The sequence below is a fragment of the Mustela nigripes genome, chromosome 3 (assembly GCF_022355385.1).
Source record: "Mustela nigripes isolate SB6536 chromosome 3, MUSNIG.SB6536, whole genome shotgun sequence".
NCBI classification, from domain to species: Eukaryota; Metazoa; Chordata; class Mammalia; order Carnivora; family Mustelidae; genus Mustela; species Mustela nigripes.
In genome coordinates, this window is record NC_081559.1 from 160,084,934 (window position 1) to 160,101,272 (window position 16,339).

Sequence of the window (16,339 nt, forward strand, 5' to 3'; positions counted from 1 at the left end):
TTTCAAGAGTTGGAATTTTTTACTGTGTTACTGGTTTCAAGTGTTGAGTTTGGTAATGGTCTCCTTCCATACTTGGACCATTTTGAGTCCTCTTTATTCCTCACCTGCTTCAGTCAGCTCCTATACCTTGAGCATAACTGTATCTCTTCAGTCTGATTCACTGTTTGAACCTGGCTGAAATTTTTTCTTTTCTTTCTTTCTTTTTTTTTTTAAACTTTATTGTTAGCATCACCCAGCCTCCAATGTTTCCACTTAACCTAGTCTGCCATATTTTAGGAGCGTTAATCCTTATCTTTCTTTTTATTGGAAATCTAGTGGCTTCAGATATTGTCTCTATTAGGATGAGCCCCAAATCTTTAACTCTTGCTCTTTTGATCTTGACCTATACATGTTCAGTTCCCCTGTGGACATACATATTGGTGTTGATGTGCCTTCACCAGAAATGCTACATATCCAAAAATGATTCTACTATATACATGGATATTTCTTCGGTCGTCTGGTGCTTGGAGTGCAGTGTCCTCCTGTATGCTTCATGGTCAAGCATCACTCTGCCCTGAAATTTTCAAAGCTCATTAGCATCACTTTGCAAAGTTAGAATAGAGATCTAGAAGTTCACCTTTTACTTTCTTAGACCGAGAAGATGGTAGTTTTGTTGACTGAATTAGGATGTAAAGGACAGAGGATTTTTTTTTTTTTTTTTTTTTTTGAAATGGGGGTAAGGGAAAAGGAACAGTCTTTTGCAGAGTTTATTTTATGTGTGTTGACCCTGAGGTGCAGGCATTTAAAAGTATTCTTATTGCTACTTCCCACATTATCTAATTTCTAAACGTTTATAAGATCCTGTAAATTGTTGCTATCTCTGCTTTTGCTTTCTGTCACAACCAGAAGATTCTTCTTCCTGAAAGAAGTACTTTATTTTGTTAATCTTCCACTCCTAAGTTTCATTGACTAACCAATATGTAGAATAAAGCTCAAATGCCTGTAAGGAAGATACTCACAGTAGAGATCATTTACTCTGGCTTTCTATAGCCTCATGTTTTATTGTTCTCTACTTAACCTAAATTGGACTACTTATTCTCTTCAATAGGGATACATGATTTGTTCCTTACTACCTTTCTTGGTTCAGTGTCCCCCTTTTTTTTGTCCTGTAGTACACAATCTTTTCAAACCTCATGTCCTTCATGACATTTTTCTGGCTAAAACTCACTGTGATCAGTTCCTCCTCCAAAGATATTGTACTCAGCACTGTGCTGCTACTTGGCCCTTTTTTTTTCTTTTTTAAGGATTATTTATTTATTTATTTGATAGAGATATCAAGTAGTCAGAGAGGTAGGCAGGGAGAGAGGAGGAAGCAGGCTCCCCGCTGAGCAGAGAACCGGATGAGGCCAGATCCCAGGACCCTGAGACCATGACCTGAGCCGAAGGCAGAGGCATTAACCCACTAAGCCACACAGGCACCCCACTTGGCCTTTTTAATAGGGAGGAAGTAAAGCAACTATGGTTAGGATTATGTGATTTAATACCAGTGTGATTTTGAACCATTTAATCTCTTTATGCATTAGTTTCCTCATCTTTAAATGGAGATACTTTTGCATGGGGAATAGTGTCTAATTCATAGCGTTGTTCAGAGGATCAAGAGAGGTGAATGTAATGTCATTAGCAGTAGGTGACATTAGTAGAAGTCCCACAAAAAAATTTTTTTTTCCACTTGTCTTTTCCCCCTTTCTCGGCCTTTCTTCTTTTTCATTCTTCCTGCTTTTTGGTCTTCCTTTCAAGTTTAGGAAAGGGTTTATAGTAGGGGTTTTTCAGTCAGACAGAGCTGGGTGTTTATCAGAGCTCAGTCACTTGCTATCTTTTTGAGCTTGGCACCTCTTAAGCTCTAATTTCCTCATCCTTAAAATACTTGAGGCCTGGCCTGGCGCATGTAGTAAGTATTCAAGAAAGGTCATTGTTGAGGGCTCCTGGGTGGCTCAGTGGGTTAAGCTGCTGCCTTCGGCTCAGGTCATGATCTCAGGGTCCTGGGATCGAGCCCTGCATCGGGCTCTCTGCTCAGCAGGGAGCCTGCTTCCTCCTCTCTCTCTGCCTGCCTCTCTGCCTACTTGTGATCTCTCTCTGTCAAATAAATAAATAAAATATTAAAAAAAAAAAAAAAAGAAGAAGGGAGTGCCTGGCTGGCTCAGGTGGTAGAGCATGCAACCCTTGATCACCAGGGTCATGAGTTCAAAAAAAAAAAAAAAAAAGAAAGGTCATTGTTGTTTCTTTGTGACACCTGTGATTGCTGACTAACCTACATTGCTTTTAACCTTTTTATGCATATAAGGATTGTTCCTCAGTTAGGGAAGTAAAGTACCTGGATAAGGGCCATCTATTTACACTAGTTATTTTCTCTCTAGGTGTCTAACCCATACATACACATTGATCAGGTCTTTTTGCTGAAGGAAGTTATATGTAAGAGAAGTAGTTTTATTAATCTATTCAAGCGAAGGGAAAAATTAGATAGTAGTATGTGTCTTTTTCCAGAATGCCTCTGTATATGCTTTTGTTCTTTCCTCTGTTGATTTCTGCCTATTTTACCTATCAAATATGAGTGGGTCTAACCAGTTCAATCCAGTGGCCTAAAAAGAGAGGAGGAAGAGGAGAGGTTGGCAATATAATACATGTCTAGTGATATGAGGGAAGGGGATGTCCTAGGCAATAATATAGGATAGATTTTTTCTTAAATGTGTTGCCGTTAATAAGCATAGTTTTCTGGTTGGGGCAGTATCTTGGGTTGGGTGTGTGTGTGTGTGTGTGTGTGTGTGTGTGTGTAAACAAGAACAAGTCTGGAGAAGAGATGGCTAATCTGGGGTAAATGGCTCTGGTCCTGTTATTTGAGTAGCGTGGATCTCAAACAGAAGACACGTTCCACCACACAGGTGTTTACAGTTAGTAGTGATGTCTTTAAATACATTATATGTTAATAAAAATAATTAGAAAAATAAAAAAAATGTGGCCTAATGAGTGTTTAGGTTTGGCTTGTCAGATTAGCTATTCCTCCTTTTTGGAGGATCAAGCAAAGGATTGTAAGAGGGCATCAACTTTCTTTTCTTGCCCAGCCCAACCTCTTATTCTCACACTTGATGGGCCAGAAGATGGATGCAGCCTCTTCTGTAGGTAAAGTTGGTGTGTGAAGAGATTGCAGGCATACATACCTTCTTGAATGTGCTAGGTACTTTTTTAAATGACTAAAATTAAGTTGATTAATATTGTTATCAGGGTAGAGGTGAGTCAGAGAGTCCCATTTTAAAGAAAAAAGATTTTATTTATTTATTTGACAGACAGAGAACACAAGTAGGCAGAGAGGCAGGTGGAGGGGGGGGGAAGCAGGCTCCCTGCTGAGCAGAGAGCCTGATGTGGGGCTCGATCCCAGGACCCCAAGATCATGACCTGAGCCGAAGGCAGAGACTTAACCAACTGAGCCACCCAGGTGCCCCGAGATTCCCATTTTTATAAGGAAAGTTAGTGAATGTGTTTTCCCTGGCTCTTTCTGGTGGTCTCCAAGTATCCCCCAGCTTTGGTGACTATTTGTGTGGTCTCTGAAAGTTCAGGTTTACTCTTAGAGATTCTTTATTGCATTTGACAATTGCTAGGGTACTTGCAACTGGAGAAGATAAAGGTGCATGTCCTGGGGCGCCTGGGTGGCTCAGTGGGTTAAAGCCTCTGCTTTTGGCTCGGGTCATGATCCCAGGGTTTTGGGATCTAGCCGCGCATTGGGCTCTCTGCTGAGCAGAGAGCCTGCTTCCTTTCCTCCCTCTCTGCCTGCCTCTCTGCCTAATTGTGATCTCTGTCAAATAAATAAAAATTAAAAAAAAAAAAAGGTGCATGTCCTTACGATGCCTGTAGTAGTCCATTTGCAAGGCCCTCACTTTATATTTCAGTAGTTTTTGCTGACCAGAGCTTCCAGGTAAGCCACAGTCCTTTTCTGTTTATCTGCACACCACAAAGTTAAAGAGCATAAAGCACATCTTTTCTTAGTTCTACCTTTCAATTTTTTTTCTTCAATTCTTTTCTTGCATTTTAACCTCTTTGTTTATTTTTAAACCAGGAGTTAGAATGATTCAGCCACCTGTTTTAAGTCATATCCTCAATCTTATTCATACCATCGTGAATCTGGGGGTTGATAGGTTTCAAGTTTTAATTGATTCCCTCTTATAGGAGGGCTAAGGTGAAAAATATGCAGCCTGATCCTATGATCTGTCAGTATGAAAGTAATGGATCTATCTAAATACAGTGTTTGCCACATTTTCCCTCTGTTAGGAACTTTTGTAAGGAAATGACATTCTTGCTTGTTTCATGAGGAGCAAAGGGCAGTATTTTCAGAAATAGCTATGCGGTCCCCAAGAGAAAACATTCTTTTGCCATGAAATATACTTACCAGACATTTTGGGAAAAATTGCAACCTAAATAAGAAAGATATAACTGTAATGTGTTTGGGGTTAAAAATTATCTCAAAATATTTTAGCTAGTATTTTTGAGAACGGGGTTTCTTTTATTAGAAATTAGAGACTTTTGATGAAGTAAAATGTGTCTAAAGTGATGCATACTGGTTAGAAGCAGATGGTGAACTCCTAATGATGGAAGTAATTCCAGTTTTAATGGTAAATATTGTAATTCTTGTTTTGCTTTATTTTTAATGTAGTTGGGATAGGATTTGAATGGAAGCCGACTTATAATTGATAAAATTAAAATGTAGTTGAAATGAAAACATGTTCAAGTTATTAAAAGAATTACTTTCTAATTGTATATGCAACCCTTATTTCCTAACCATAATTAAGAATTGTTTGCATTTGTACATTTGGTAGTGTTTGTTTTATAGAATATATTCCTATGAGTATCATGATTAATGATTTTTAAAGCATACTAAAATTTTAGGTTTATTATAAATTTTTAAGCAAATTATTTAGTTTTGTTTTTAAATAATCAAAATGTGTAGTTTGTAGGAAGCTTTATTCACTTTTTTTTCTCTTAAACTATTTGAAGTTCTGTGTTTAATCTATGCACTTTACCCTTTTTTGCTGTTAATAACTTTTACAAAATAAAAATAACTTGTTCTTTTACATTAAAATGTTTGTCATCTCATGTATGCCAGATTTATTGGACTGCAGTAGTTTTAGTGCATTTTGGCTGGAATGTTTATTATGACATCACTGTAATCTATATACAGTATGTGATTTCAGATGGTTTCAGTGTTAAATATTTTCATAATTATGCTAGTTTTGGCAGTTCACTTGGAACTTTTTCACATTTCTTTAATGAACATGTTTTACTTCTGGGCTTTTGAGACAACCATATGTTTCAAAAATTAATATGTGCTTTTAATGTTAACATTGTACAGAAGTGTATGACTAGAGACATTTTTAAGGATGTAAGCTGAACTAAAAGTAATTACAGTAAGGTTTTATTCACAGTAGTAGTCTTTTAGTATTTAGAGACGATAACATCCCCCAAAATAACAGAAGATGTCATTATAAAGATTGAATAGTGAAGTTTTGTGGAATGAAACACTGTGAAGTTTGTTTTACATTAACTTAAAATGAACATAAATTCATGTGAGAATTTTTTTCTTTATGATAGCAAATCTTTTACTTTCTCCTTGTATTGAAGTTTCAAACAAATATTTTTTGTTTTGCAATATATCACTGGCATCTGAAGCCATGTTATCTTGTAAAAGATTAATACAATTAATAATTGTTTTGTTCTCTTGGTATGATTAATACACTTAATAATTGTTTTGTTCTCTTGGTATGGTATTGAATAAGAATTTTTGTTGTCTAAAGGTCTTATTCTAGTATCCTATTAGATTGGTAAATTTAGTGATTTTCCTTCTTAATCTTGAAATCTTATCTTCAAATATGTAAATATGTAAGTATATCTTCAAATATGTAAAATAGAAAAAACGAATTCCTCTCCATTCTTATGTTAGAGTTTTACTTTTTTTTTTTTTTTAAAGATTTTATTTATTTATTTGACAGGCAGAGATCACAAGTAGGCAGAGAGGCAGGCAGAGAGAGAGGAAAGGAAGAAGCAGGCTCCCCGCTGAGCAGAGAGCCCGATGTGGGGCTCGATCCCAGGACCCTGGGATCATGACCTGAGCCGAAGGCAGCGGCTTAACCCACTGAGCCACCCAGGCGCCCTATAGTTTTACTTTTGATTAATGAATTAAGAGGCACAGTACACCGTGAGTTATCCTTTGTATTGAAACCTTTTATTTTTCTTTCTTAAGAGAGGGTGAGGGTGAGGGAGAATCTTAAGCAGGCTCCACCCCCCAGTGTAGGGCCTGACTCGGGGTTCCATCTCACAACCCTGAGATCATGACCTGAGCTGGTATCAAGAGTCAGACACTTAGCCTACTGAACCACCATTGAGCCCCTATATTTTTACTTTTGATCTTTCCTCATATGTATCTTTTTTTTCTTTTTAAAGATTTTATTTATTTGTCAGAGAGAGAACACAAGCAGGGGGATTGGCAGGCAGAGCAAGCAGAGGGAGAAACAGTCTCCCCGATGAGCAAGGAGCCTGATATGGGACTTGAGCCCAGCATCCTGAGATCATGACCTGAGCCAAAAGCAGCTGTTTAACTGATTGAGCCATCCAGGTGTCTGTCCTCATATGTATCTTTTCTTTTGGCAGAATGTACTCTTTTATCCCCAAAACAGGAATAAGAAGATGCTAGATGCTTTTATTTTATTACTACCTTATCTATTTCCTCCCTGTATTGCTGGTCTTCTTGAAAGAGCAATTTATGTTTATTGTTTCCACTTTAATTGCTTTTTTACTCTTTGAACTCTTTATTTACCGCTCCCACTCCTTTCATTCTAGTAGAACTACTAAATCTCCTTTCTTATGTGTTATTGGCATCCCAATTACCAAATCTTGAAACATGACAAATAGAATGAAAACTGAGAACATCTTTTATAGTTCTTAATGTTAACCCATTTTTATTGTGCTGGTTCATGCCTGCAGCTTCAGTTCTTTCATCTTAAGCATTGCATACTTTGACTTCATTCAAGTAATCATTATTCCTTGTACATGCTACATACATATATGCTGTTTTGCTTTTGCTTACAGTTTCCCTCCATTTAGCCACCAATCTTAACCTAAAACATTCCTACATTCACTTTAGGAACCCGATCTCACTAGTTCTTTCTATTCCTAACTTAAATAAGAAGTACTCTGTAGAACTGGTTATATATGTTTTCAGTAGATTCTGAAATCTTTGAGGACTGGTATGAAATCTGATTTGTCTTTGTGTGTCCAACAAATTAGCACATATGAGTGTTATACAAACTTATTGAATCAAGGCAGGAAAAGAGTACTGTTTGCATTGAATATGTTTTGTTGAAGTTTTTGTTATTCATATCAAAGCCCAGTGAAACCTTTTATCTGATGTGGATAATAATTCAGTGAACATAATTAAATAGGATGCAAAGGAGTCTAAGGATGATTAAGATTAATCATTGAGGTGATTAAGAAAACAGCTTGGAGGGCGCCTGAGTGGCTCAGTGGGTTAAGCCTCTGCCTTCGGCTCAGGTCATGATCTCAGGGTCCTGGGATCGAGGCCCACCTCGGGCTCTCTGCTTGGTGGGGAGCCTGCTTTCCCCTCTCTCTCTGCATGCCTCTCTGCCTACTTGTGATCTCTCTTTGTCAAATAAATAAATAAAATCTTAAAAAAAAAAAAGAAAAGAAAACAGCTTGGATTCTTTTCTTTTTTTTTTAGAGGGAAGCAGGCTCCCCGCTGAGCGGAGCCCGATGTGGGGCTCGATCCCAGGACCCTGAGATCATGACCTGAGCCGAAGGCAGCGGCTTAACCCACTGAGCCACCCAGGCACCCCAACAGCTTGGATTCTTAATTTAACACACAAAATACTGAGGGCCTTAACATATAAGCAAAAAAATGGGGAAGAGTTGAGATCCTTTTTATTTATTATTATTATTATTATTTTAATATTATTTGGTGGGCAGCAAAACAAGGTTTATTAAGCAATAGAAAAGTGATAGTACAAAGCCCCCAAGGAGGCAACCCAAGAGAGTTGCCACCTGAGTTTCTAAGTCCAGGGGTTTTCATAGGCTTGCTGGAGGGCTGTTTTCATCTGATTAACCCTCCCTGCATCTGTCATCCAATCAGATTTTTGTTACATGTCTCTGTCATTTGAGACAGGGTAGAGGGCTTCTTCCAGGGTGGTGTAAAATCCTTTTCAGGGTGGTTTCCTCTTAGGGTTGGGGCCTGTTTTCCTGCCTGCCTTCCAGCTATCTGTCATTCCCCCATCTAAAGAGGTAACCCTGACTGCTGTTAGGGAAGAAGGGCAATGACAGATTGAAGCTACTTCCTGCTGGGGGATGGGGGGGGCATTGGATGGGGTGGCAGTCAGGGTTCCTTTCATCCTGATCTGTCAAGGGGTTTCCTGTAGATGTCTGGTTTTGACCTCCATGTGAGGCTCCATCTGAACCACCAATTGTAGTTTGAGGACCTTTATTTGGTTAGTTGTCTTTAATGATGGTGGAGATCCCTGACGAGCCCCCAGGAATGTTACAGGATTTTTTCTCTGTCAGTGCCTGCAGTTCTTGGTCACGCTGCTTCAAAGAATGAAGAGATAGATCAGACAGAGTGGTGGGCAGTGAAGCAAGGTTTATTGAAGGATAGTAAAGTGATAGTACAAAGTTCCCAAGGAGGGAGGGGCCATGAGAGGGTTGCTCCCTTTCCATTTATTTTGTATTTAGATGGAGAGTGTTTAAAAATTTCCATTAGTCTTCTTTTGTGAAAGCCATATATAAGAATTTTTTTTTGTGCCATCAAGTGGTTTGTTTAGATACCAACTCAAGAAAGGAAGAATTTGTGGTTTAAACTACTTGTTATTTTTAAATGCCATTCAAGAGTGAAAACAATAAGAATCGTTCAGTTATATAGATTTTTTTAGACCTAAAAAATCAGAGTCTTAGCTAATCAAATTTAGTAACCATAAATTGTATATATTCAACTAAAAAACCTTTCCTAATTCTTAAATGGTGGTTGATACTTGACTTTTCTATTTTTTTTTTTTTTTTTTTTTTAAATAGGATGATCATGAAAGCTGTGGTTCTAATTCTACCAACCGTAGTGCTACTGAGAACACGAAATCATCAGTAAAACCTCGAAGAATTCAGCAGGCTGGTCCCACAGATCCTGATTTACCACCAGGTAATTTCTAATGAGCTTGGTAAAACCAAAATTTCATTTGTTATTAATCGTTGTTGTAACTTGTATACATACTTTCAGTATTTAGTGTCATAGAATACTTGGACTATATGTGTATGTGCATTTCCTTCATGACATAAGAACGAATTGAGTCCAGAGCCCTCAAAAATGTCTTTCATTCAAATTTTGATGCTCTTTTGCTACAGGTTGTTTCTTAAGTTTCTTTCTTACATCCTGTCCAAGCAAAGACATGCCTCTGTTTTCTCAGTCACTCACTCTCACTTTTCCACCTTACCTAACAGGAGGACTAGTATCCTCTTTGTTCCCCTTGCTTCTTGATAAGTAGAAAAGACACTAGATTGTTCTGAGTTTCAGGAAACTATAGAAGTCACCAACAGGATCATAGAATTTTGTAACCAGCTCTTTCATTTCCTGAAATTTTTATTTACCTGGAATAGTAGTGGCTTACAAAGAACAGTTCCTTAGTGACTATTTAATGAGGAAGAATAACATAATCATGACATGTCAGCTCTGTGGTCAGAGTGCATTAATGCCTTTTTACTGTTAGGAGGTTTTTTTTTTTCTTAAAGATTTTATTTATTTATTTGAGAGAGAGCAAAAGAACGAGTGAGTGAGCGAGCATGAGCAGGGGTGAAGAGCAGAGGGTGTAGCAGACTCCCTGGTGAAGCAGATGGTTAACTGAGCTACCAAGATGCCCCTACAGAGAAAGTTTTTATTACCATTCTCATTGCAATGTTTATTCTGCTTCTGATATGAATTATAAGGGATAAAGTGGCCCTGCCTTTGGTTTCAAGGTGTTTTTGTCCTGCATTTTTTTCAGGGCCTTGCTCCTCAGAGTGTGTCCCAAGGACCAGTAGCAGCAGAACCTGATATCTTGTTATAAATGCAGACTCTTGGGGCTTCTGGGTGGCTCAGTTGTTAGGAGTTATTTTATCAGTCACCTCTCTTTTGATTTTATTTATCAGTCATTTCTTTTCCTCAGAGGTATAGTTGACATTGGTACTTATTTGTTTTCTGTGCCATAAGTTTGTAGGCTTTCTGTTGGTTTTAACATGGTTAATTTTTGAAAGTCTTCTGGTACCATCTGCTGAGAGACTGGAGTTAGATAAATCATTTCATAGCCATCCTCCCTCAGGTATGTTCCAAGGTACATTTGAATTGAACATTTTAAACTAGCGTTATAGTGATGCTATTGCTGATGCTTTATGTTCTTCTGAACCTAACAAGTCTTGGTAATCCCTCTGGCTTTAAATAGATTAATTGCTATAGCTGGAGAAGGTGCCAGAAGAAGAAATTTTACTTCTGAATGTTTCTAATTCTCCTTAGAGTGGTGTGATTGTTCCAGAACTTTCTAAATTTTTTCTCACTACTTAACTCCTTAGGAAAAAATCCTTGGTGAATGAAAGTATAAATTAAACTGTAACTTGTTCTTATTTATTAAATGGGCAACCCCTTTACCTCTCCAAATTTCTGACTGCATATCCCTTCAAAACTACCTATACTAGCTCATTGTACTGAATTCTCTCCATCAGTATCCTGGCAAAGAATAATTGGTTTTAAGTTTAATTGTTGAGTCTTGTAACATTTCTTTCTCTTTTGAGAAATAAGATAAATTTAATGCTTTTGTCAGTTGTTGATTTCACAGATAAAAATCTATTGGCTAACCCACATGTACTCAAAACAGGTCCCAGACTTTTAAAAGATTCTTTAGAGCCTTTATTAGCATTTACACTGATAATCAGATTTGGGAAAATTGGTCTGTTTCGGGGGAGCATAAAGTATAAAACTATAAAAACATAAACGTAATAAAAAAAATCCTATTTTTAGAGGCATGAAACAGAACTGTATTCTTAACTACTTGAGGTAGCATTTGGATTAACATGTGCTTTCCTGCCTTACCTAACAGGAGGACTAGTATCCTCTTTTATGCCGACATAAATCACAGTGAAGGAGTTGATTTAGGAAGTAACTGAACTTGTTGGGCAATTACTGGGAAGCAGAACAGTTAAAGTTAATCTTGCCAAAGGGGGGAAAAAAAGGATAATTTGAGACTCCAGCTGGATAATGGTAAATCATTTTATTTAAAGGTCGACTCATATGGTTATTTGAGGACTCCTTTCTGGCAACCTTATCCTGCCTGGAAACTACTATATTAAGGTCCTCCTATGGTAGAGATGAATTTCTGGTCTCAAAATTTTCTAGGGCAAAGATACAGCTGTGTTTACAATTTTGAAGTTTGAGCATTTACATAGATCCAGAGATGCTTTTTGAGAACAGTTTTGGTTTTGCCAATAGTCATTTGTTCTACACCCTTGAAGGATGGGTGGCTCTTGCATATGAAAAGAATGTAAGTCAATATCTGATATCCTCTTTCCAGTCTCTTTTCTTGATATCTAGAACAGTCTTTTATTAAATTATGGATTCTGACCAATTAGTGCACTGGAAGAGCAATTTAGTGGGTAATAGTTAGCATTTAAATATATGGCAAAGAATATTTCCTGAGATTAAGAGTCTCTTATGAAACTGAGGGTTTCTGGGGGTGGGGAGGGAAAGGATAGGGTGGCTGGGTTATGGACATTGGGGAGGGGTATGTGCTATGGTGAGTGCTGTGAATGGTGTAAGACTGATGACTCACCTGTACCCCTGAAGCAAATAATATATTATATGTTAGTAAAAAAAATAAAGTATATGGCAAAGACTAGAAAACCTCCTAGCATAAAGGCATATAGTAAAGTTATTAGTAAAGAAACTTGTGGTTATATGTGCACTTGTGCTGGGTTACAATGTAATATTTCTTACTGGGAGAGAGGGTTCAAAATGGTTTGAATGTCATTTGAAGTATATGTGTTCTCTTTCAGTCAGTGATCTATAGGCTAGGACCTTTGATTATTGCTAACAGTTTTGAATTGTGGTTTTAGCATATCCTGTAAAATATGCTGATGATTCCTACTTAGAAAGTTTAAGGATGTTTTATTTATTTATTCATGCTTTCCTTTGTATTCTCCGCATTTTATCTCTGTAAAGTGAGACTACTTCTAAGTTAGACAGCTAGATTATTCAGTTATTTGCTCTCTGAAGCATACAGCCTTTGGCTTTTATCGAACGTCATTTTTATCTAAAATGACTTTAAAGGATATTGTTTTTTAATTTATTCAGTATCTTTTAATTTTTTTTCTTTTTAAATAATTACTCATTTTAAAAAATTTCTATTTGTCTGTTAAGAAATTCAAAGTTAAACTTTGTCTTCCATTGCATAGCTTCTTTTTCTTGGTTTTGTCATATAATTATCTTTTTCCTTTTCTTTTTGCCTTTTTACCCAGAATATATGTATACATATACATACACACACAGTTTAATAGAAATATTAAGGAAATAGATAAACTTTAAAAACCATGTTGCCTACTGGGTCTGAGGTTATGATTTAGTCATTTTTGATCACCATCTAGTAAAGAGGACAGCAAGACCTGTTTTGTGAAAGGCTTATTATTAAATATTTTTAGGATTTGCAAGCTGTATATTTTCTTTTGCAGCTATTCCATTCTTCTGATTTCACATGAAATCAACCATAAATGATAAACTAATGTATTGTGCCTGTGTTCCAATAGTATTTATTTATAAATGGATGGCAAAGACCTCATTTTGCCAGCCAATAGGCATTTATATGTTTGCTACACTGCACAGAAACTGAGCTGTGCAAAATCACTGTGTTTTCTTCAGACTTCAGTCTTTGGAGTCATAGTCATTGAGCTATGAAATAAGCTACTTAAAGATTTTCTGGCTTAGCAGTCTATCTTTTTTGGGACATGGACCCTTTGAAAATCTGTTGAAAATGTGGTCGACCCACATATGCACATTTGAAACTGCACATACCTTCAGGTATTCACATTCTTGCTGAAGTCCATCTCTAGGCCCTAGCCCACATTTTGTGGATAAGAAAATGGGAACTCAGATATTTTGGTATATAGGAGGAGAGGTAGTAGTATTAAGGTAGTAGTCATTCAGTGAAAATTTTTTTCTACAGAAAATATTGAATATGAAATGGAATATTATAGTTTGTGTGTGATGTGTATGTATATTTGAATGCTTGCCATGTTAGACTGTTAGGGCTTGGTTTTCTGAAAAATCTCTTGAAAGGGAGTTTAATAATAATTGAGAGTAAATGAGATAATTGAGGAATATTTGTAATATATCATCTCTTCAGGAACCTGAGCCAAGAATGGCAATGTCTTGTTACAGAAGATAGCATAGTCATTTCATTTCTGTCTGCGGGTGGGGGACCACAAGATTTTAAAGCTATTTAAACAATTAAGAGTAGAGAATATCTTATGGCAAATGAAAGAGAAATGCATTTCACATCTTCTATTTTTTATGCTTTTATTGTTTTTTTTTTTTTAAAGATTTTATTTATTTATTTGTTAGAGAGAGAGCAAGTGAGAGCGAGCACAGGCAGACAGAGTGGCAGGCAGAGTCAGAGGGAGAAGCAGGCTCCCTGCGGAGCAAGGAGCCCGATGTGGGACTTGATCCCATGACGCTGGGATGATGACCTGAGCTGAAGGCAGCTGCTTAACCAACTGAGCCACCCAGGCGTCCCAATGCTTTTATTGTTTTAATACCTTCCATTAACATGGAAGCTTTTTTTCCCCTCTAATAACAGTGATACATTGTGTAGGTTGTATTAACCCACTGGCTAAGTTCTTAGCAGTTAGCATTAACCTAACGAAAGTGCTATTTTGTTTACATACCAGTACAAAGATTCTTCTACCACAAGCCTAGGCTTTTTTTTTTTTTTTTTTTTTAATAGGCTCTATGATCAGCATGGAGCCCAACACAGGGCTCAAACTCATGACCCTGAGGTCAAGACTTGAACTGATATCAGAGTCAGATACTTGACTCACTGAGCCAGCCAGGTGCCCCTATGCTTCTTTTTTGGGAGACTCTGCTGTGCCCTAGGCCAGACTTGGAATTCTGTTGCTTTCAGCCTTTCCAAGAGGACAGTCTGGAAAAGACCTTTTTACCTCTTAATTCTCCCATGCTGTAAGTGATATTCTGCTCAAATTTCACTGAAGAAAACTGTGCATGGACATTATGTATGGCATAGAAGTCCTTATCTCACTAATAATTCTACAGTCTGGAAGGGGAAGCACAAGATACTCATAGATAGTCATTTCTGAAATCCAGGTGTTCTTTAATATAATGATATATTGATCCTTTTAAAAGGAGGTTATGCTTAAAACTATTCTGTCAATAACCTTATTTTGTTTATTACAGAAAAGGTGATAATTGGATAATTTATATTTCATTCAAATTAGATTGATTTTCAAAATATTGCTTAGTGCAGGCTTTTCAATTTCCTAAATCTTTCTGTGTGAACGGGGGCATGTTAGAATGGCTCACTGAAGACTGTACTTGTAGTTAAAGAATGAACTGCTTAATCTAGGAGTTTGTAAACACCTAACCACATTGCAAACCAAAGCCAAGGGGAGCTGTAAGGAAGCTCAAGTAATAGTTTTTGGATACTAAAAGGGAGGAGTGTTTATGTCCAGGTACATGTGGCTTCCAAAACACAAATGTATCACAGGCAGTCAGAAAAGATTGAAAATGAAAGGATGGGAAATAGTGTAACAGATAAATACTATCAAAAGAATCTGTCTTCACAGCATAAAAACCAGGCAAAATGAACCTTAAGGCAAAAGCATGTATCTATGTAATAGATACTAAATTATAACAGGTAAAAGCATTAATGGATATATGTAATAGATACTAAATTATAACAGGTACAGTTTTCCCCAAAATAGTATGATGACTTTGTATGGATCTAACAACTTGGCTATGAAATGTGATCAAGAAAACAAAATCCCCAAATAGGTATTTGAATATCAAAATCACTAAGATTATTTTAGTGTATACATGTAAAACTCTGCACCCAGCAGATAAAACAGTGTACGTTCTTTTAATGCATACCTTACACATCTACAGACATTGTAAAAGACTTGATCAAAAAGTCTTTGAAGTCTTGACAGATTTCAAAGAATCGCAATCATAAAGACCATCCTCTCTGGACTGAGCACAATTACATTAGACTATAATTACTGATAAGTTTGAATTTATCTCTACCATTTTATTGTTATATCTTTGTATGCTCTGATTGTTGTTCTTCAGTTTCCCCTCTCATGCTTACTCTTTATGTTCAGAGTCCAAAAATAGTTGTTCCATACATTCTTTCCAGGCTTTTATGGCTACATTCAGTGGGGCAGACAGGGTGGAATATGCTTACTTCATCTCACCCAGAACTGGAATCTCTTAACATTTTGACATACAAGCTTTTAGAGACTCTGTGTGTGTGCTTGCATGTGTGCATGTGTACATACAAATGCACACATTTTTCTTTTGTAACTTGCATTTTTTTAATATTGGGATCTTATTTCTGGGATATTAATTTTAAGGTTTTGGCATGTGTAGCCAAATTACGCTGTGAAAAGTTTAACAGTATTATCTTTCAAGCACTTTTTTGGTCTAATTCAGTCTTTTGTTTTTAAACATTTTTTTGAAACTTTTATGTATGGAAAATGCTGTCATACATTTTATTGTTAATTGGGATTACCATTTTTAAAGTTTTTATTTAAATTCCAGCTAGTTAACATACAGTGTATTATTAGTTTCAGGTGTGCAATTCAGTGATTCAGCATTTCCATACATTACCCAGTGCTTATCACAACAAGTGTGCTCCTTAATCCCTTCACTTTTTTAACCCATCCATTCACCTCCCCTCTGGTAACCATATCTGTTCTCTGTAGTTAAGAGTCTGTTTCTTGGTTTGCCTCTTTCTCTCTTTTTTTCTCCTATGACAGTCTTTTTTTTTCTCTCACTATTTTCTTTTCTTTTCATCACTTCATTATATAGGAAAGCTTAATTTTTTTTTTAAAGATTTTATTTATTTGACCCAGAGAGAGAAACCACAAGTAAGCAGAGAGGCAGGCAGAGAGAGAGAGTGGAGGAAGCAGGCTCCCTGCGGAGCAGAGAGCCCGACATGGGGCTGGATCCCAGGACCCTGGGATCATGACCTGAGCTGAAGGCAGAGGCTTTAACCCACTGAGCCACCCAGGCGCC

The 16,339-nt window shown here is 36.9% G+C and overlaps 1 protein-coding gene across 3 annotated transcripts in view; it reads left to right on the forward strand.

Moving 5' to 3' along the window:
* VPS13B (vacuolar protein sorting 13 homolog B) overlaps nt 1–16,339 on the forward strand; it is a 756,179-nt gene that overhangs the window by 42,604 nt on the left and 697,236 nt on the right. For all 3 annotated transcript variants that reach the window (XM_059394925.1, XM_059394927.1, XM_059394926.1), the window contains exon 4: nt 9,094–9,214. In XM_059394925.1, the coding sequence (XP_059250908.1) occupies nt 9,094–9,214 (121 nt within the window). The remainder of the gene's footprint in view (nt 1–9,093; nt 9,215–16,339) is intronic.